The sequence below is a fragment of the Struthio camelus genome, chromosome 1 (assembly GCF_040807025.1).
Source record: "Struthio camelus isolate bStrCam1 chromosome 1, bStrCam1.hap1, whole genome shotgun sequence".
In the NCBI taxonomy this organism is placed as follows: Eukaryota; Metazoa; Chordata; class Aves; order Struthioniformes; family Struthionidae; genus Struthio; species Struthio camelus.
Window position 1 is genome coordinate 93,352,538 of NC_090942.1, and position 21,795 is coordinate 93,374,332.

The following is a 21,795-nucleotide window of genomic DNA, read 5'->3' on the forward strand; positions in this document are numbered from 1 at the left end:
CCAGGTGCACACAGGGGCAGAGAGAAGACTTGAGCGAGTATGAAAGCTCTGGAGAGACCAGCAGTGAGAAAGAAATGCAATATGTTAGATGAAAATGGTGTGGAAAACAAAGGCTGCTTCCAAGTTCAGCTGCAACAGGATTTGGCTGACAAGCTCCCCCAGCCACTTCCTCTGTCAGGGAATCACAGAGACAGCAGGACCAGCAGAGGAAATCCCTATCCTGCAGAGCCTGGGGTACCAGGTGAGCCTAGGAGCCTCTCCAGCGCAGATTTCCAGGGAAGGAGCAAGGAGCCTTAGTCCCTCTGTCAGCATGCCTACATGCAGGAGAACGGCGTGGCCCCAACCCTGGGGATCATCCTGGTAATGGCTGTCTCTGTGCCTAGTTGCTGGGCACTTCTGCTTCTGCCTGGTCCTGTCACCATTCACAGCTAGGAAGTGTCTCCAGCAAATTAACACAGGAGTTACTGGGGTCCCTTTTACAAACGAAGTGAAGTACTGCTCAGCACAATGGAACAGCATTGGCCTGTTGTGGTGCCTTATACACCTGCCTGAAGTAGTGGACTCTGCTGGGCTCAATTTCCCACTGCCCATAGGTGTCTGCTGAGATTATACTCCAGTTTTCAAGAAGGAGCTCCCTGGAAACTCTTCAGTCATGGCACCAGCTAACTAAGTGCTATGCTAGCTTGTCAGAGTTGGGCTCTAACCCTCTCCTGAGAGTACGCTGGAGATGGAATTTTTAACTAACCCTGCAAACAGCCACATGGCAAGGCCCAAAAACTTGGGTATGAGCTGAGGGCAGGAGCTAATTGCAGTGGCAAGTCTAGTGGAGCAGTAGTGACAGCTCATGCCAAGTGACTGAGGCTTTCTCAAGGCAGAAACGCCTTTCACACGCCCCTCTTTCCTGACCATAGTGTTCCTGGTGCAGTTTTGGATCACCCAGTGAAGCCAGTCCAGGGATCCAGAAACTGTGATCTACAGAAGATGTATTTTGTGGCCAAAAGTGATGGAAGACTTTTGTCCTTTAATTTACCGATACATCAGGGTGGTGGGGGGGATGGAGAATGGAAAATGGGTGGATGAGTGAGGGCTGTCCCTGTGCGTGTCAACATGTCCCTCACATTGTAGTCTTCTAGCCAGTTCGTCCAGACCTCTGTTACCCTTCCAGGTCTGAAGGGCTACACTGAGTTCCTGGGACTAGTTTGTGTTTGCTGGCCCTGTAGCTAAGAGGCTCTTTTCTGCTCGTATTGCCTTCTATTCTGGGTAGTTGTTCAAAGCAATACAAAATGGATGTAAGTGCGTTACCGCGCCCCTGGCGTCTGTTTCACTTCCTGTGAGCTTCACAGAGAACAAGCCAGCAGCCAGAAGAGCTCCTCCAGTCCTCTGAGGGGAAGGAGATCCATTCTGATTACTTGGCAGGAGTACTAACACGAAATCAATTGGGTCTCACTCTGAAAGTGTCTTGTAGGTGGGACTAGTGAGTTTTGCACGGAGGGTGCTGGCTAACATAGTTCCCCTGTGCTGAGGAAAAAGAATACCTTGCACCTTTAATACAAAGATTTTTGGAAGCTTTAATAATACACCAATGAACCATCTCAGCACTCCCTGTGTGGGAAGACTGACATTTATCTCCACTTTTTCTTTCTTATAGATCCAAACATTGAGATTAAATGACTTGCCCAGAGTTGCTTTCAGAGCTGGGGACAGAAATGGTGAGATAAAAGTCCCAGTCCACCCTTTCAACTGAGAGAGCTTGCTGTAATGAATGCATCATGCCCTTGTTGATGTACTGCACGTTTCTTTTCCTAGACGTCCTATCCCTAATGCAGGGAGTAAAAAACCCATCCAGTTCAATACTTCGTGGTCAAAGTACTGTCCATGAGCAGGGAGAAGCAATAGGTTTTGGACTCCTTTCTGTTTCAGGTACGCCTGCCTGCTCAGGAGGCAGTGCTAGGCACAGGCAGCAGGCAGCTCAAAGGTGAGGTCTGTGTTGCCAGGGAGGGTGAGGTTCCAGGGCAGGCAGAACGTTGTCCCACTGCGGGGGGAACACAGGGAAGTCAGGCTGTGTTTGAGCAGGCAGAGATTGCTATCCTAACACAGAAGCAAGCAAGCTGCTGATGGACCTTGGGCTGCTTTTGCAAGGGTATGCTGTGCCCCAGCTGGAATAAGTTTGCCAGAGGAGTTGGGGGGTTGTGCCTCTCACCCTTCCACTGCCCTCTCCCAGCAGTATCTTTGTTGCTCTGAGTGTTTCTGATTTTGAGATAAGAGAGCATCTGTGAACCTGTGCAATCCTACAGCTCTCCACCTGCATCACAGCTGATGCCAGCGCTTGCAGGGCTACAAAGATGATCAGGGGACTGGAGCACCTCTCCTAGGAAGAAAGACTGCGAGAGCTGGGCCTGTTCAGTCTGGAGAAGAGAAGACTGAGAGGCGATCTCATCAACGTGTACAAGTATCTGAAGGGGGAGTGTCAAGAAGATGAGGCCAGTCTCTTCTCTGTGGTGCCCAGCAACAGGACAAGAGGCAACGGGCAGAAACTGAACCACAGCAAGTTCCACCTAAACCTGAGAAAAAACTTCTTCACTGTGAGGGTGACAGAGCATTGGAACAGGTTGCCCAGAGAGGTAGTGGAGTCTCCTTCCCTGGAGATATTCAAAACCCGTCTGGATGTGATCCTGGGAAATACGCTCTAGAGGACCTTGCTTGAGCAGGGAGGTTGGACTAGATGATCTCCAGAGGTCCCTTCCAACCTAAACGATTCTGTGATTCTTAGTACACGCTCAAGGCAGTGTGCCATGTCATCCCATTCATAAGTGGCATAAAGCCGTGTACCTGCACCTACATCCCACTTTTAGAGTGCTTTGTTCTGCAGAGCATGCTAGTAAGGAATAATCCTTACACTCAAGGGAGTGCCTGGCATTTACTTAGAAACACCTATCCCTGTCCGGGCCTCCTGGCTATGTTTTTACTGCCTTGGGCTTGAGTTTCGCTATTGCCTGTGGAGACAGAATTTGAATGTTAGCCAGACCCCCTTCTGCTTCTGGGTTTCCCTACTTGAGAGTGCCCGCTAGCTTGCTTCAGGTTGGAGCCCGGATAAGAGTTAGCTCAGCAGCAATACAGATAATCAGTTTAATGTGTCAGTATAGACCCAGCTATTTTGCCCTGCTTGCAAGAACTCTGGGTCTACAAAACTACTGGCAAAAATATTGTATTATAGGAGAAGTCCATTACCTCTCTCAGGGTGAGAAGGACTTGGCTGCTTTTACCCTGGAGAAATTAATTAAGGCTGAAGGCAAAGTACTCTGTAGTGCCTGGCCCAGGCAACGTCAAAATGGTTGTCTTTAGCCTCAGTGCTTTATAAATCTATGCAGTGTAAGAAGCGAAAATGTATTACATGTCTTCTACTGTCTCATCCTGAAAAATATGAGTGCCTGGCATGTCTCAAAATGGGTCCCATTGTAGGCAGGGGAGAGGGCAAGCAAGCAAGGGCAAAAGAATGATACCTAGTTGGCCAAGCTTTTGTCATGGTCTGTGACTTAGGTGTATTCAAGGTGTGAATGGCAGCCATTTTCCTTCCATGGCACAACACTTTTGTCCTGGATGAAGAACTGAAGAAACCCAGCAGTTTTTCTCCCTCGCAGGTAGCAAACGGTTTACATAAGGACATAGTGGGGATGTGAGAGACCCCTCTACACGTTTGTCTAAGCTGATGTAAGAATGCATTGGTTCAAGCTATAGGCTCTATCCATAGGCACAGCAGAACCCTGAGGGATATTTCTGTGGCTTACTTGTTAGTGAGGGGCAGCGAGGCTGTGCAGAACTTGCCGATGATGGATGACTCATCCTTCCTCCAAAATCGATCCCTGGGGAGATACTTCAGTGTCACATTGCTTATCTGGCAGAGAGGAACTCTGTGGGCCAGAAGCCGTTTGCCCATCTTCTGCTGCTTATGTCTGGAAGGCAGAGTGAGAGTTGTGAGGGAGAGCATTTAATCAAACTGTAGATGCAGTCCATAAGGTCAGTGGGTTTCAGATTTGTTGAAATGTCAGAGGAACCTAGAAATATTAATGTGAACCCCTCACATAACAAAACGAGTGAGAAGACTCATCTATCAAAATCAAGGCATTGCCTGAGAATCTGGGATCTAACGTTATTTTTGTCCCTCTCTCCTTGTTTCACCTCTGTAGTCAGAAACTTTTATGTATAAATATCCTTTCTTCTGTCACATAATTACAGCAACTCTTCCTGCTAATAGCCTATAGATTGCAACGCTGCCCAGATTGCTAGAGAGGTAAGTGGTAGATATGATCAGTGTCGTCTTTGAATCACAAATGGCATGCATAGGGATTGATTGTTCAGCATTTCTTTCAGTACAAAAAACTGGAGGTCATCAAAGGAAGCTAACAGGTGGCAGGCTTAAAACTGCACACTGCACAAGGTACCATTGCTTTCAAGCTGTAAAAAGCCTTGATATAGGATGTTGTGGATGCTAAAAAGCTTACACAAGTTCAAGGGAGAGGGGCTAGACAAGTTCATGGAAGATACAGCCGCTGGGAGTTATTAAAACCAAAGATTTCACCTTTGGCTCAGAAAGTCCCTGAGCTGTAATTATTTAGACATTGGGAAAATACTTGGGGGAAGCATTGCCACATGTTTATATTGCCTTTTACGCTCTTCTCGAGGCATTAGACCACGTGGAAGGTAGGATGCTTGGACAGAGGGACCTTTGCCTGTCCTTATGCTCTTATCCCAAGTAGCAAGAACTGAGAAAGGCCAGATGTGGAAGAAGCAGCTAATGATCAGAGCCAAGCGGCAGACCTTCTGCTACAAAGCAATGCTGCCCAGCTGTTTTACCTAGATGGGCTGTCTCCCTTACATGGAGTGCAGCCTATGGGCCTTCTTATGTCTGCTCTATGGGGCACCTCCAGGAGCCCGGTGTTACACAGGAAGACCAATTTCCCTGTGCTTGTGAGGAATATGTGTTTAGCTGACTCAGAGCAATCCCAGGAGTGCCTGGCTGACTTTGCCTGTTCAGGAACGTGACAGTAGGAGAAGGGGAGACGTGAGAAAAGGGTCTGGAACAGGCTATAGTTCTGTTGGCCAAAGCTGCTCCAGAGAACAGGCCAAGGGAGGGACTCAGAGTCCTCCTAGGCCAGTGGGGCCAACCCAAAACCACAGCAACCAGTCTTTCCTTAGACTGCACTGGTGGATCATGGACAATACATGTGTCTGACTGTGTAAAGCTTGAAGCTGCCAAAAATAGGAATTGTGGCTATAAAAGTGAATAATGGACAGTAAATGGAAAACAAACTGAGGAGAATCTGTCTCTGATGCCTGTCATCCACAGGCAGGACCCAGCCCTACTATAGGGCAGAGGGGCATAATAGCGTTAAATGGGTTGATGAGATTTACTCCTGGAATTAACATTTGATCCAAACCTACAAAGACTTTGGATAGGACTCTGGCTAACTGAACAGACCTTCAGAAGTATGCTTTCTTGGGTGTGGGGGATGACATTGTGTTTTACACCACGTGACACGTGAGCAATGGTAATGCAGCTAGGAAGTGTGCTGTGTAATGAGCTCCTTGCTCTGTCAGCCCCTTGGCATCAGTGGGGCCGGGGAACCTGTCTCTTGGGGGACTCTGAACAGCATGTGCAGGGGAGTGGCATCCCAAGGAGTGGGATCAGAAGTGGTATTTGGGAGAGGACTGAACAGCAGTGAGGCAGGGGACAACTGTTCAAGTCACCCGCTGAAGGTATGAGACTGAGTGAACACTCCCAAGTCCCTGTGTAGTTCCTGGGAACTGCAGGCTGAAATACAAGTCAGATCAGCTGAAATGATAAGTCAGTGATTAATCAGTTATTAATCAGTGCCTAAACCACAACATGTGAATATATGTTTAGATGCCTGTTTGATGTTGTGAGCTTGACTGCACTGGGTGATTTGGCCTCGCCTGGAGGGGAAAGTTTCTTTGCTCTTAGCTATAGTGTGAATTAACAGGGTTGTCTCAATGTACACCCTCAAATCTGTAGGTTTATTGCTATAAGTAAATTTTTCAGTTTAGCCTTATGCTGTTGATCAGAGAGGCTTAAATGAAACAGATAGAGCTGCTGTCCTCCTAGGGTAACAATGCCTTCTGGACAGGTAACGTTACCTTGCTATAACTCTACTGTCACCTTAAAACTTGCCAGTACAGTAAAGCCTTGGGACTGCCTGCTTGTCTCACTTCCCTGGACAACCTTTCTCTCCAGAGCTCATATGCCTCCTGCCGGACAGGTATGAAATATCACATGTCTGACAACAGCGAAAGAAGTGCTGCATATTCTCCTGAGCAAATTACGGGTCCTGACTTGACCTGGGTGTTACTGTTTCCTCTCTCCTGTACCTTTGGAAAAGGAGGATTTGGCCTCCAAGTTTCCAGGGCTACTTGGACATGCTTTTGTCTTGGGGAAGGGTTAGATAGGCTTAGCTCCATCAGGCTGGAGTGTAAACTCCAAATTGCAATACTAGGCAGGAAATCCAAGTGGCTGGCAACAGTGGGAGGGCACCCTGGAGCAGGCCTCACCTTCCCCAGATCTCACCCCCCTAACTCCTGGTGCTGAGGACTAAACTAATGCAGTTCCAAGCTTCAGGCCGCAGTCTTTCGGCTTAGCAGTAAGGACCGTGTGGGAGCCAGTATTGGAGCCCCAGTGATCCTGGGAGAGCTGGCTGGAGTCCTTAGCAGTCAGTCAGCCTGCTTTTCTGAAATAGCCAGTAGCGTATACTAGCTGCAAGTCTGCACTGTGCCTCCCAGGCCGCAGCAGTGGGCAGGAAGCTGTTACAAGTCTTCTGGGGAACTTCTCTGTGGTGGGGAGATCCCCAGTTATGCAAGGGCTGGGGCAACAGCATGCTGGGTCTGGTCCTTTAATTCAGATATTGTTTGGAAGAGGGTGATGTTTTCAAGAGAGATGCAACTGTCTGCCTATGTGGTCTTGGTCCCCTACCAATGGATTTTTTTTTCCCTTACAACGGGAGCCTGGGAGTTTTGCTGAGTTACTGCAGGGGCAATAAGCCACTGGACGTTACCCTGTTTGAGCAGGGGGGTTGGACTAGATGATCTCTCCCTTCCAACCTCAACCATTCTGAGATTCTGTGACATACTTCTGACTGGGCAGAGATGCAGTTGTCTCCTCTTTGCAACTGCTGTCCTAATGGGCATAGAGAGAAACATGTGAGCCACTAAGTCTGCCAGTCTGAAACGTCTGGTGGATAGGAGCTTACTGTAGCCATCCAAGTTTGGCAAAGTAGGGCTAATAACTATTTGACAGTGATTGCGATTTGAACTGGCACAAGGTAAGGGTATGGTGTGGAAAAGGAACCATTTTAACCACACAAAAATTTTGGTATCCCGGAGTATACCCACTGCTCTGTGCACTCTTAGAAGAGATGGACCTAGCCAAGGTTACTGAATAACGGTAGCACATACCTGATTCTGGACAGCATTTAAGGTAAATGTGGAGGGACTCAAGGAGAAACATGGTTCGCCACACAGTGATTGCATTAAGGGCAATATGTTACCATTGCGCCTTTCTTGGACTGGGGTAAACGTCCTCACACATGGAGCTGGGAAAACTAGGCCAGAAACATGAACTGTCACTCACATGGTGATCTTCGCAGTGTCCTTGGTGCTGTTGCTGCAGAAAGTGATCTCAATGTTGGTGACTGTGTTTCTTCTCTTCTGCAAGTGGAACTCGACCAGGCTGTGATGGACTGGGCAAAAGGCAAAGGAGACAGGGGTGAGAGCAAATACTGCACGCTGGATCAACCCTGCCAAAGGAAGGCCTCCAGCACTTGGCCCCACAAGCACAGAGAAGATTAAGCAGACATAAGAAAGACAGACATATATTTACCATATAAGAGACACAGTGGGCAAGTCTGCATAGTCCATTGTAAACAGACAGGCATTTTCATTATCCTTACTTCAGACCTGAAGCCATGAGGCTGTGGTAACCCGAGGCTGTGCCCACACTAGTAAACCCATTGGAAAAGGCTTTATGGGGAGAGGTGCAGGGTTATTGCTCTTCAGCGGTCTTTCTCAGAGCATCTGCTCTGTTTTTGATGAGGATGATAGGTTGCAACTACCTTGTTTCCCCAGAGAATCTGCCTCATTTAACCAATCCCCTTCTAATTTGTTTTTTCTCTTTGCTACTTACCACAGAATGGGGCTGAGGGACTAGTCATTAAATAAACTTTCACTTCCTTGGGCAGCTTTCTCATGTTGACACCTGCCTGCTCCAGCAGACCTGCAGGAGGAAATAAAGCCATTTCAGGTGAAGGGACAGCCATCAGTGACCCAGAACAGAGACATAATTGGCCTCATTCACCCCTCTCACTCTCACCCTGTCCACTCCACTGCCTTGCAGGATAGATCCTTTCTTTATACCAGCGCAAATGAGAGCAAACACAAATTTGTGGTGCCCATTTGACAGGTTAACATCAGGTTAACAGGAAATTCTACTCTGGCTACCCCAGGTAATCAGCAGCGGAGTACCTCCAAATGGCTTTGTTTTATCTCTCTGCTAACAAACTGTGGCATCATTTGCACCTGTGCAAAATGAGTGGGACTAAAACCTACCAAGTCAGGAAGCTGAATACAGACATAAATGACAACCCAAGCCAAAGGTGCTGGCAACTAGGATTTCTGGATCAATTGAGAAGAGAGCCGTAGTGCGAGGCCTGCACCACAGACAAGCTGACCGTTTGACTTTGGAGACATGAGGAGGGGGAGCCCCTATACCAAAAGAGGCCTCTCCTTATATTCCTCTGGTGCCAAACTCCAAACAGCAGCACGAGAGGGCTTTTGGTACAGCCCAGTTTCAGAAACCTACAAGAGGCAGGTATTGCCTTTTCCAAATCCAAGGGTGCAGCCATCCTTGGGGTGCCATGGCAGGAGCTTTGTGAGAAGGAAGTGAGATAGCAACAGCAAGTGGTTTGCAGAAGAATGGGAATTACGGCTTCGGCTAAAAATTCCAGTTGCTTCTCTAAACAAGACAACCTTTTTGAGCTGATTGCCCAGCGAGTGATTCTGGAGACTCTTTCAATTTATTTCTGGACCCTATGAAATGTTTAAAGATCAGAAATGTTCAAGGTGTTGGTGTTCTACCTCAGGTAATATATGAGCTTCTAGGGTTTCTCTATGGAAGCCTGAAAACAGAAGTTTCTCATCATCCTCAAAGAGATGCTAACCAAATCCTGCTCAGATAAATCTGAAGCGCATGCCATGCTCTGCACTGAGACTTTTTCAGGAATGGATGGTTCCCTGCCCCATGAAGGTCTCATACTGGTACCATACCTATTCTAGGACAGGAGGCCACAAAGGGGTCAACACAGTCCAGGCAGTGTCCGTTTAAAAAATCTTGAAGACTTGTGCATGGGAATGCCACAATAGGACAGGAATGTTTCAAGGCACTGACATAGAGATGTACTGCCCTCATGTGATCACAGATCAGATACTTGTAGCCTGTAAGAAAAATGTATTCAGGGAAAAGCAGCCATGGGCAGTCTGCTTTAGCCTTCCTGCATGTTTCTAAGGAACCTACGGTCACTAAACACTACTACTGATTCTGAAGCAACGTCCTCCACATCAAATAATGTTTTGCAGAGTACCTCTGTGACTAAAAGCTTATATCCCTCTACAACGGAAGTCACACAGGAATTTGGAAATGCACCTCCTACACTAGCAGAGTGCACCAGAAGAGAGGAACCACAAGCTGCCTTGTCTCTGTCAGCGTGCCATCGATAAGGCCCCAGGATCTCTAAGATCAGAGTACGATAGCCCTGACTCTCACCTGCACTGTGACCTTGCTGTGGGATGCAACATGACCTAGGTGTCCCCTGTCACCTGACCCTCCGTGGAGCTGGCTCATCCAGAAGGTATTTGAGTATTTATCCACGCTGTTTACTGTGTAAAGTCCTGCTCTCTAGAAGGAAAAGGCAATAATTGTATAAGCTAGCTCTCTAAGTATAGACACAGCTTGCCGCATGGAAACAAAAATGAGCTTCTGCCAGTAGTACCTGACAGCCTGTCTGACAAAAATGTTTTCCTTGTTGATGTAACTCTATTGGTGCTAGGTTTTTGGCTCATACCAAGGTGTCACCAAAATCACATCTCCTGCCAGCAGTACTGCCAAGAGACTTGACTTGTATGTGCTTTTTGTTCCAGCTGCTTGTACTTCTGTGAGGAGATGTGAGCCATGAAGCTCTGCTGCCATGTGTCTTTACAAATATATTGTCCTGTTTTGATGCCTGCCCTGGCTGTAGTGGGAGCTGATTGTTAAACAGCATTTTCACAGGCTGCTAAGTGGTTATGAAAGCCCTTTATTTGGCCACAGAGTGTTCTCACCTGCAGAGATGAATTGGGGGCATCCTGGCTGATCTTTGCCTCCATTGACGAAATAATCGATGTGGCCTACAGGTATCCGAATCCCAAAATCTGAAAGGAGGTGAAATTCTGCTTCAGTCTTATTCTTGACTGTTCTGTTGCCTCAGGCTGTACTCTACTCGTTTTTCACAGGCTCCAGTAACTGGGTTGAATATTAGCAGTGCTGGACCCAACTAACCCCCCACGACCTGTTTTTTTCACACAGCAAAAACAGATTTCCCCTTTCTTCCTACATGCCTGCATTGTGCAGATAGTGCCATCTCTGGGGTCTGCTGCATGGAGCAGAAAGCACCAACAGGCCTTCTGCTCCTGGCCCTGCCCATCAAAATGACGGGCAACTTTGACTACACTGCTGCGTCTGTGACTCAGTTTCCTGACTCTGTAAAATGGGAACACAATTGACTACCACCATAACGGGGGATTATGAAGTATGACTGAGAGTTATGCTGGTAGAGAGTTATGCTGGATTTGACTCTGTCATTCTCTCCATGGGCGCTCGCAGTGGCACCTCTCTGACATCAGCTGTGAAAAAGCAAAGCAAGAATGGGCATGTAAATTCCTTCCAGCTGGGTAAAAGCCACAACAGCAGGACTAACAGAAACTCCCTCTGATGTAACAGGATTAAGGAAGAAATATTTGCTGGAAGATTGTGTCTACAGCAGGGAAGTTTCCACTTGTGTTGCTGTGAATTGTTCTGGGGTATAGACACCTGCCCTGATTTCATCTCTTTTAATTAAAGCCTATCTAATCAAGAGACATCTTCAGAGTTGACCTGAACTCATGGTCATCTGGTCTAAAGGGGACAATGACCTACATGACCCTTAGCAATAATGACGGCAGAAGGAATGGAAGCACAGTCTGAAGAGGATAGAAACCAGCCTACTGTCAGCATCGGTATGAATGGCTTCCACAAAGAGGGCATCCCCAGGATCCAAGCGTTCCTCAGGGCTGGCTCTGGTGTACTTAGGGCCTGCGGGATCCAGGCCTGTAACAAATCAAACAACCATCTGAAGCAACGCTCCTCAGGTCCTTTCTTTCTTATTTCTGGACCAATTATTTTATCCAAACTTTTAAAAAAAGTTGCTAGGCAGAAGTGGTAAGTTGCACTGATTATACTCCAGAATGCTTTCTGTTCCCACTAAGTTCCACTACAGCTTCCTTACCTTGTCCTCTACTATTCCTAGACATCCACTCCCATGTAGCAGTTCTGTACCAAACAGCCTTCAAACATGAAACCTCAAGTTTGTCATGATTAAGCTTCAAATTGCCCTGACAGAAGTGGGTGCAGAATGTCTCTTGGACTTGCAATGAAAGAGAATCAGTCATACTTGTAACAGTTTCCCTATTTGTACTGTCATCTATATTAACACTAGTCTGAGAAATGTCACTGAAGACCATGAGTAAGATGATGCATTCAGCATCCAGGGCATTAACCAATCTCAATATTACAAAGGTTTGATACCTGTCAAACGTCCTTAAAACAAAGGGGCTTCTGAGGTCTCTCCACACAAATAAAAACTAGTTCTCAAAAGCAGCCATCTGCATTTTTGTCTCAAACTTGCTCCCAGAGCAAATTCTGGGGAGTCAAAGGAGTAAAGAAATTTCTCCTTGGCAGTACCAAGGAATAGGTTAACGATCATTTTCTTATTCTAGCTGAGGTTTATCCTGTTGACTTTGCCTAGGAAAATCATCTCACAAGACTTTTTTCACTCTCCAGGCAAGAGGAACAGTTTAAGAAGCAGCTCTGCTGCCTGTTTCACTACCTTGGACTCAGTCCCATTATTTCTCTATGGAAAAGGCAGTATCAACAGAATACAAACTGATGTGTGAAGGGGGCAGGGGGAGAAGGGAAAAAATAAGAAGTCTTTCTGATTCCTTCTAAAACTAAAAGCTAATAAAAAGAAGCGATCAGAAGAAGAATTTACTGCCTTTTTTCCTTCCTCCATGTTCTTTCATCTTTACACATACAAAAAGCTGGGAAGTTCCCTTCCTGCTTCTACAGATCGAGTTTTAGCTAAACACTTTAGAAGAGACTGAAAATGCTCTTCAGTATAACTTGAAGTTATTCCTGAGGATGGTGGTACATTTAAGATAAACAGCAGTTAGTTCTAGCACCACAGCTCCAAGCCAAGTACTTTTCTATCCTCTTTTCTCTGTGCCTACCTCCTCCAAGCACAAGCTGCATCAACTTCTTTGAGAGCTACAAAGCCTCAGCAGCTTAGCAAACTATGCACTGAAGCCTTAACTCTCTATGCAGCTGAAATCCCTCAGGGTTTGTCATTTCTTCTGCAAGAACTGAAACAAATTGCTCTTCAGCAATTTTGTGTATGGGCTGTCCATTCCAGTTCCTGTACCATTTGCCTTCCTGCACAAGGAGATATCCACAGGAACAAGCTTGGGTCAAAGAAGCTCACTTCATAAAAAAAGCATTTGTGCTCTGAGCTTCAAGACTTTCATTCTTTTTTTGCTTCACAGCTCCTTTTAGGTGACTGAAAATACTTAAGGAAGTTATAGCTCTGGGACCACATTGCTCTATATGTGTGTTCGTGCATGGGTGTGAGAGGGGTAGGGGATAAGATCAGACAGATATCTTGGGTCTGATTCCACCTGTCTTAAGCTGCTAAGTCTGAACTTGAGCCTACAACGTCCAGTGGACCTTTGAAGTCATAAGGCAATCAGGAGCATGGAAAAAGGATTGTCTTGTGGCAGAGCTGAAAAAGAAGGGAATAAATAAACCTACAGAGTTTTTATTACATGTAGAAAACAAAGAGGAAGAGTCTCTGACTCTGAGGTTAATTACAGAATCACAGAATCACAGAATGGCCAAGGTTGGAAGTGACCTCTGGAAATCATTGAGTCCAACCCCCCTGCTCAAGCAGGGCCATCTAAAGCACATTGCACAGGATTGTGTCCAGGTGAGTTTTGAATATCTCTAGAGAAGGAGATATTAATTTCCATGCTTTCCTTCGGAAGAGTGTGCTTCCGCTCATCTGAAGATGTTGCTGATCACAAAATGCTAGTGCAGGAGTTTGTCCAAAGCACCTCCTAATAAATACTTTCATTCACAGCTTTAAAAAAAGCCTGGCAAATCATCTCCTGGTAAGAAATGCCTGTGTTTCATGCATGCAGTGTGGGTAGCTGTGATGTGTGAAGGCCAAGCCAATGTTTCTGTGTTCTGCCCTGCTGAGTGTGCCGTGAGGCCCTTAATAAGGATACCTCGGTGAGGCAGCCCGGCAGACTGGGAACTGTGTTCAGCCTCTTGGTGCCCTTGTGTCTGTTTCTTATTTGTGGCATTTTACCATCCATCAGGATTAATCTCCATCCCTGGGGATCCCTGAAACTTGGCAAGTCAGCCCTGCTTCACATGAGGGGTTGGACTAAAGACCTCCTAAGGTCCCTTCCCACATAAATCGTTCTGTGTGTCTATGCATGCCCCAAGCATAAAGGCTGGCGTGGCCCTGAGGGCACCCGGAAGCTCTAAATGCCATGATCAGCCTGTAAACCACCCAACTACAACCTCTTCCTCACACCCGCAGTGTGAAACTGTTTATGATCAAAGCTAGCTCTGATATGGTACAACTGGGTGGCCTTGGACCAGTCGGCTGTGAAAATCGCCAAGTTGTGAGGAAGAGCAGCAAGTAGCCTCATCGGGCCCCCCCCCCCCCCCACCACGTTAGTGCAGACTCTTGCCCTTGGCTCTTGCCTGAGCTGTGTCGTAGGGATGCTATGCCCAAGCCTGTGCCTTCCTGATCCTGCTGTTGTCTTCCTGACTTTACATCCTGCTTGAGCTTGGACTTGCTTCATCACTACAGACCAGCCTGATGATCACTGGGCTGTGGCTGACCCTGGTTCTTGTCGCTACACCTGCTCTGCTCTTCCTGCCCAGGTACCATAGGACCGTGTCCCTTGTCAGTGAGGGCACTGCCCCTGCCTGCCTTGCTGTCACCTTTGGTTCCCAGCTCACTTTTCCTTGAAGAGCAGCCCACTCTTGCTGCTCTCCCACAGTGACATGCATTGTGAACTTTAATTTTAGGAACCACAGAGGCCATACACGCTAAAAGGTGGAAGCAAAGCATGTGGGTAGTGCAAGTTTTCACTAGCCACCAGGTCTAGCTGAGCTTTGCAGCCTAGTACTCTTCTAAGCTGGCACCATTTTGAAGAGTGGAGCAGAGGCAGAAGGACCCTTTTGCAAACACATGCATTCTTTTGGCAGTGGATGGGGGACTAATGGCAACTGAAAGGCATTGCCAAGCTCTTCTAAAGCTAAGAAGCCCATAAGCTTGGGCCTAATGAGCCCTTATGCAGTTAAAGGACCACTATGGATGCATCCCCTTCCCTGCTCTTTCCTTCTCTCCCTTGAACAGCAGGTGAGGACTCAAGACCCAGTTTTACGATACCTGTTATCCGTCCCAGCTGACCACCATGGAAGTGCCCCACCAGACCCCCGACATGTGCACCGAGGCTCACCCCAATAATGTGGATAGATGTCCCTGAGACTCCCAGGGCCTGCAGATTGATGATAATATGATTTAGCATTTCTGTAGCAGAACGTTGAAATACGTTTGTCCCAGCTCACTCCATAACTCTTACAAAGCATTGCTCTTGACGTGTATAGTGGAGAACCAAAAAAGATGTGGAAAGATGATGGATATTGCCCTTACTGTTTTTCAGAGCCTTTCTTGGGGTCCACAGATGCAAAACCAACCCTAACCAGGCCTGTCAGATGCTCCTGTTCATAATTATGCAGCCTGTTGCTTCTCTCGCCACAGCTTGGTTTATACTGAAGTTCCTCCTCTCTCAGCTGAGTGACACATCTTCCCCATGTGAGTAATCTCTTCCTCAGTAAACCAAAGGAAGATCACGTTCTTTCACTTCTATGCCACCATCATACCCATAACCTGATTATCATTTTAAGTTTGTATTTTTAGAGCTTAAGTTTATATCCATGGGCTGAACTGTCAGGTAAATCACAGACACTTAGACATGATGTAAAATGATGTAAAATGGATTCCACCATCCAAAGGAATCCAGCTGGCTGCAGGCTGCTCTGCATGATGCAGTACCATACAATGGGAGAGGATGCTGTGCAACAGGACTCAAGGTCTGACCCACTCTGATGTCCCAGGACTTTACTGTGTGGTTTTTGTTTGTTTGTTTTTTTGCATGAGAGCATGGGGGGAGATGACAAATGCTGCCTCTGAAATAGGTGAGGCTACATCTTGGAGCAGCACTGAGGCTATTAAGAAGCACAATATAGTGCTCTGGTGTAGTGTAGTGGGGAGAGGCTGGGCAGAGAAAGACCTTAAGTACCAGACTAGAGCTCAATACAACCACAGAATGGATGGTGAGGACTGAATAGCAGCTCAGTCATTTGTTCACTGGGCAACCTGAGCAGTAATGTGGGGTGACAGTCCCATTATTACTCTCTCCCTCTTTCTCCTAATGACACAGCAGCTCCAAGAGTTGCCATATTTCTGGATAGAAATGCGTGACTTTGCACAATGTGGTGCATACCTAGGAACTCCCACAGTGCGCAGCCTGGGCCCGCAGTGCAAATGTCACAGAGAGAGTTTACGCATGACTGGTAAATACAAAGATGTGTCATCCTCATTGCGTAAGTGTTGTTCAACTGTGCTGTACATGAGCAAACTGGGACACATCTAGGGTTTTCCTGCCACTGGGAAGTATGTCTGAAGCTCCAAAGCAAATGTAAAATAGCCTCAAATCCCACCCCCTCTAGCTCCCTGGACAAAATTTCTTGGCAGAAGAGGAAGATCTGTCCAGTGAAGCATAGACCTGCAATAACCCAAGACACCCTGCAGCTTTGTCCTGGGCTTGGAGAGGTAGCTAACAACTGGAATGTGTTTCCAGGAAAAAGTCAAAACTCAAGAGAAAGAAGAAAAACAGCGGCACACTCAAGCCTGGGCTGAGAAAGAAAGGAAAAACAAACAAATAAATAAATAAATAAAACTCTTTAGCACTACACAGTGCTCACTCCGGAATAAAGAGCCTGCTTGACCAGCTCCTAGGGTCAGCAGGTTGGGAGCAGCTCTCTGGATTTTTTGCACAAATGATGTTCTCTGGTCATGTTCCCCCACCACTGGAAACGCACAGCAGCTTACCAGCAGCTTGCTGATGAAGCGCGAGATGGAGAGGGCCAGCCGTGTGACGTTTTCCACTGCAGAGGCATAGGTTCCTGTAGACCCATAAACCCAGTCCACTGCAATCACGTTTGCCTGGCTTGCACGCAGTATGGCACGGACGAGCCCTTCAATCCAGGAAGGTTTGGTACCCAAAGCCCTGCCGAGTCATGAGAAACAAGTTTGTTAGGCGTCTTCCAAAGCAGGGCATGTGCCAGTGTGTTGTTTACTGGTGCTGGAGCTTCACATATCTCAGAGGGCGTGGCCAGATGGTTCATGAAAGTTTTTTCTGTTGCCAGACAGCCACACCTCGCATTTCTTTTCTGCAGTCTAGTAACAAACTCTTTCCAGCACAGGCTGATTCAGAAAGGAACTAGATATTTTAATGAGTGAGAATAACATTTGCTGGGCTCAGACTGAAATCTTGGTCTTGCTGTGGTGCTTCAGTTGGCCACCACAAGAGCCACGTGGGGAAAGTGAACTGACCAGGAGCACCTGGCTCCCGCTCCGCAATCAACTGGCAAGAAATCCTTGGTCAAATCACCTAATCTCACTGCTACATTTCTTCCTCTGCAGAAGATAAAAAAGTCTATATCCATATAGAATACCGGGAAAACGGAGGAGGCTGTATCCTGCCTGTTTCCGTTAACAGCACCTGGTGTGTGTGTGTGTGGGGGGGGGGGGGGGGTGCTGTATCATATGAGGGGAACAGCTGTTTTTCTGAAAAGCTCCTGTAACACCTTTTGCGGTTTCATTATGTTTTTCTCTGCACTTTCCATTCAGGCTTTTGCACTTCAAAACAAATAATGTTACATGTTCATAAGCTGGCTGGAAAATGGCACAGTAGAATAAGCTTGCAAAATGTGATAGCTTACAGAAACCTGGCTCAAATCTTTACATTTTCAAGATTAGAAGTACAACGTGTCTCACAGGGCTGACCAATCCAGGGTATTGATGAGTCAGGACCTGAGTTGCAAGGACACAACTGAAAGGGAATAGTATCTTGAAGACAAGACTTATTAAATAAAAAGGGGGAAGAGAGAGAAGAAATTGAAAGGAAGAAAGAAAGAAGGAAAATAATTTTCTAGATTTTGTTTTAGGCTCAGAAAATGTGAAACACACACCAGATAGGCAGCTGGTCACAAGCTGCAGGACATAAAGTTATGCTGGAATGAGAATAGTTAGCAGCATTTTCCATGCTTCTGGCCCTCACCCACCAGCACTCTCCCAGAAAACTCCCAGGTACAGTTTGGGAGCTGGAGCACTCCAGACATTGTTTTTAGCAGGCACTTTGCCCACAGCTGCTCTGCTGGGGAGACTGAGGGTCATGTGGACGGGGAGTTTCCATGCCAGGCCCGTTTAATGTAGCAATGTCAGCGTTTAATGTACTAGCATAAACTTAGACACAGTTATTTTTTTTTCTCTCACCTGAAGCCATGGATTATGATCTTGGTTTCCAGGCTGCTATTGAAACTGGAGTTCTTGATGCTATCGTCAGCAAAAATCAGCTCCCCACAGCTGGGTCTGGAGGAGGTGAATAGAAGAAACTGGACCTTAAGTTTACTGCCCCGCAGGAAATTTGCTCTCTGGAAGTCAGTGCAGAGATGCTCTAAGACTTTGTCTGTATTTCCTGCAATGAAAGGGAGTGAGAAGTATACCTAGCCTGTGTCTGTGCAATGGAGAAAAAAAGGCCATTCTAATTCCCTGAGGAAATGAAGATAGCAGTTTGGGTTTTATTAATGAAGAGTAAAGAGACAGAAGATAAATCAACATCAACCTATTCTGGAAAACAGGTCTTGTCCAATAAGGTTGTGTCTATTCTTTGAGGGAGTTCCTGCTCTGGCTGGAGAAGATAAGTGTAGGCGTCACGATAACCTTGAGTTCTGAGAGTTGTTTTACTGAGATGTGAATGACATGATTTTTTTTTCCAAATCAGCTGCATGGAACAGCAACTAAGTACATTTATGAGCGGGCTATTATTCTTAAAAAAAAAAAAGTTGCTAATAGGTAGTCACCGTTGATTGGGAATATTTCTGTTTGCATTCTGCTAGGCTAACTAGAAGGTACAAGTCTCTCTGACATTTGTGTCAAAAATCCAGAAATAAAGATGACAATGCTGCTGATAAAATGATTCGGTGATGATCAGTTTAAAGGACGAGAATATTTTATGGGAAGAAAAAGGCAGCTACTGTAAGGCATTTTCATTTAGCCAGCAAAGAAAAATCCTCACAGAATCACAGAATAGTTGGGGTTGGAAGGGGCCTCTGGAGATCATCTGATCCAACTCCCCTGCTCAAGCAAGGTTAGCTACAGAAGGTTGCCCAGGACTATGTCCATTTGGGTTTTAAATATCTCCAAGGATGGAGACTTTACAACTTCTCTGGCTGACCTGTTCTAATGGGCAACCAGCCTCACTGTGAAGAAGTATTTTGTTATGTTTGAGTGGAATTTCCTGTGTTTCAATTTGTGCCCATCGCCTCTTGCCCTGTCACTGGACACCACTGAGAAGAGTCTAGCTCTCTTTTCTTTACACCCTCTCATCAGATATTTATAAACATTGATAAGATCCCCCCTGCGCCTTTTCTTCTCCAGGCTAAACAGTTCCCAGCTCTCTCAACCTCTCCTTATATGAGAAATGCTCCAGTCCCTTAATCATCTTTGTGGCCCTTTGCTGGACTTGCTCCAGTATGTCCACGTCTCTCTTGTACTGGGGAACTCAGAATTGGACACAGCGCTCCAGGTGCGGCCTCACCAGTGCTGAGCAGAGGGAAGGATCAACTCCCTCTACCTGCTGGCAATGCTCTTCCTGACGCAGCCCAGGACAGTGTTGGCCTCCTCTGCCACAAGGGTGCAAACCTATGACTAATACAAAACTGGACAAATTTAGCCTAGAAATAAATAAAGAAGTTTAGCAGTATGTATGGCTAGTGAGTAGAACAGGTTGACCACAGAAGAGCTGGATTGTCCACCTCGTACTGTTGTCCCAAAGAAGGGGACCATACCTCCAACAATACCACTTCAGAGTAGGACTGGCTGCCATTTTGGAAGGCTTGTTGAAGGCAAAACGCTGGGTTTACTGGAGGACTAATGGTATGAAATTTATTAGCCTGTGATTAGCTGAATGTCAATTAATTGATTAAACGATCCCTTCTGGCCTAAAAAATATTGCTGTATGAATTGGCATAGCTGCATTCTGCTGAAATGACAATGCATGCCCCTTCCCTTCATGGACTGGAGGAAGTGAAACGGCCTTGAATCTGCACATGCAATAAAATAGCAAAAAAAATAAAGCCACCGGCTTCCTAATTGCTGACTATTCCCATTAAAAAATACTTTACAATAGCTAGGCAAAACATGGCATAAGGGCCAGAAAGGATCTGTGTTAAATCTTGCTTCTTTGTGCTGAACCTTATACAATACAATTAAAGAAAGAAATAGAAGTGTGGCTTCTGTTTATTTTCTCTTGAGTAATTCAGATTAGAACTGCTCAGCATTCATGGCAGATGATGCTGATGCCAGAGGTCAAGTAGTCCTCCACTTCCTTGCTCTTTAGGGTAATCTTGGATCAGTCTTTTAAATGAGGTCAGTGGAACAAAATCACTGACAGAATCAAAGCATGAGATAAGAAAGAGCCATTCCCGCACTGCCCTGTCTTCTGGCATCTAACTGGATTGTAGCAGAGATCTCTTGAAACATAGGTTATTTGAGGAGAATTGAATTCAGAGCCTTCTATGTAAAACCTTAAATTGCTTGACAAGTAGTCACGTATTTCTTACCTGCCTGTGCTGAGCTGAGCAGCCAGATGACAGCAACAACAACTAGAGGCTTTCTCTTCAGATCCTCAGCCATCTTCCTGTTAGTCCACAGCGCTAGAAGTACGAGGACTACATAGGGGAAAACAACTGTGGCAGGACTGTGGAGTTGCTTCATCAGCTTGACTGTTAATGATCAACTGGCCTGTGCTCTTTTGGGAAAGGAGGGTAGGGGCAATCTCCTCTGCTCTTAATTGACCAAAGTCTGTTTCAGCACAGGGCTTCACAGGTATTTTAGTTAAAAAAGATGCTGATACCCCTTTTCCTCCCCACTTCTCTTTCCCTGAGGCAAAGTTATCACTTCAGAAATCAGCTAGTGAAATCATTTGCAGCACCCACCAGAGTTAATATGTGCTTTATCCTTGTCACCTAGCCCTGTCTGCTATATTCTGAGTGGAGACACTGCTTAGTCATAAGGCTTCACAGTATGTCCATGCCAGGAAGATTTGTAACAGAGAATTGACTGGCCCTGGCTCTAGGTATTGTCCTTTTGCACTGCTGTCTTTTTCCTGTATTTCTGCTTTTGGTCAGGTTCCAGTGACTGCCAAATAAAGGCAAAGCAACAGATTGCTTCTGAAAAGTGAGAGGAAAGACAGGTGAAAAGGTAAACAGTGGTCAAACTGCTGCGATGCGCTCAGACCGTATATTTCTTGGGGCAGGGACACTCTTCACTCCTTTTGGAGACTGCATTTTGAATACTACAGGAAATCAAACGGATGATCTCAGTTATGCCCCAGTACTGTAAGCATGCAAGTATTTCCAGCAGGCCTCTTTGAATGTAAGACTTCACTGCTTGGCTGTACACAGATCAGGAAGTTTAAGTGCACAACCACACCCAGATCTGTGTATAATTAGAGGTTTGTCTGTCACACTGCATTCAAGAGATGGCAGTACCTTCTCACTGGCTGTGTTAGCCTTTAAGATAAGGGCATACCTGTTTCCAAAGTCTCACTGGTGCACGTTGGTCCTTCTTGCCGAAAAAGAAGGCAGCTCTCCGCTTGTATGTGTTAAATGGCAAGAAGCAGTGAGAGGAGCGTGCCTGTCCAGGCACTATTCTATAGCTGCTTCTTTGAACAACACATGGAGAAATTGGCTCAGTCTGATCAGAGAGATGAGTAAAGAAAGACCTTTACAAAAGCATCAAATACTATTTTCCTTTACAAATATCAGAGAAAGCAATCATTTCCTGGCCCCAATTTGCTCCTGCCAAAGGCTGTGAGGAAGGGAAGCTGGTTTAGGCAGAAGATCTTTACTTCCAAGGCAATCCTCAGAGAAATTACTCCCGTTCTCTCAGGGGAGTTAGGCAGCAACAGCCGCCTGGCCTGGAGGGCTACTGAAGCCTAGCTCCATCTGCATCTTCCCAGAGACACATATACAGATACATTCTGATCCTGAAACACTTGGCTCCATGACCATGCAGGATT

At 46.3% G+C, this 21,795-nt stretch overlaps 1 protein-coding gene across 4 annotated transcripts; it reads right to left on the reverse strand.

The window, feature by feature from the left end:
* Positions 1–1,540: 1,540 nt before the first annotated feature.
* Positions 1,541–20,508, reverse strand: PLA1A (phospholipase A1 member A). Of its 4 annotated transcripts, none has more exons than XM_009689653.2 (11): positions 20,336–20,508; positions 17,988–18,189; positions 16,542–16,719; positions 14,817–14,925; positions 11,303–11,404; positions 10,381–10,488; positions 9,331–9,498; positions 8,192–8,281; positions 7,640–7,748; positions 3,786–3,950; positions 1,541–2,032 (listed from the first exon to the last, which is right to left on the reverse strand). In XM_009689653.2, exons 1-11 carry the CDS (start codon positions 20,487–20,489, stop codon positions 1,948–1,950), a joined length of 1,470 nt encoding a protein of 489 aa, XP_009687948.1. In that variant the 5' UTR covers positions 20,490–20,508; the 3' UTR covers positions 1,541–1,947. The 4 variants fall into 4 exon arrangements, with proteins under 4 accessions (XP_009687948.1, XP_009687949.1, XP_068814301.1 ...); XM_009689654.2 differs by having other exon boundaries at positions 10,381–10,470; positions 20,336–20,505; XM_068958200.1 differs by lacking the exon at positions 9,331–9,498 and having other exon boundaries at positions 10,381–10,470.
* Positions 20,509–21,795: the final 1,287 nt, after the last annotated feature.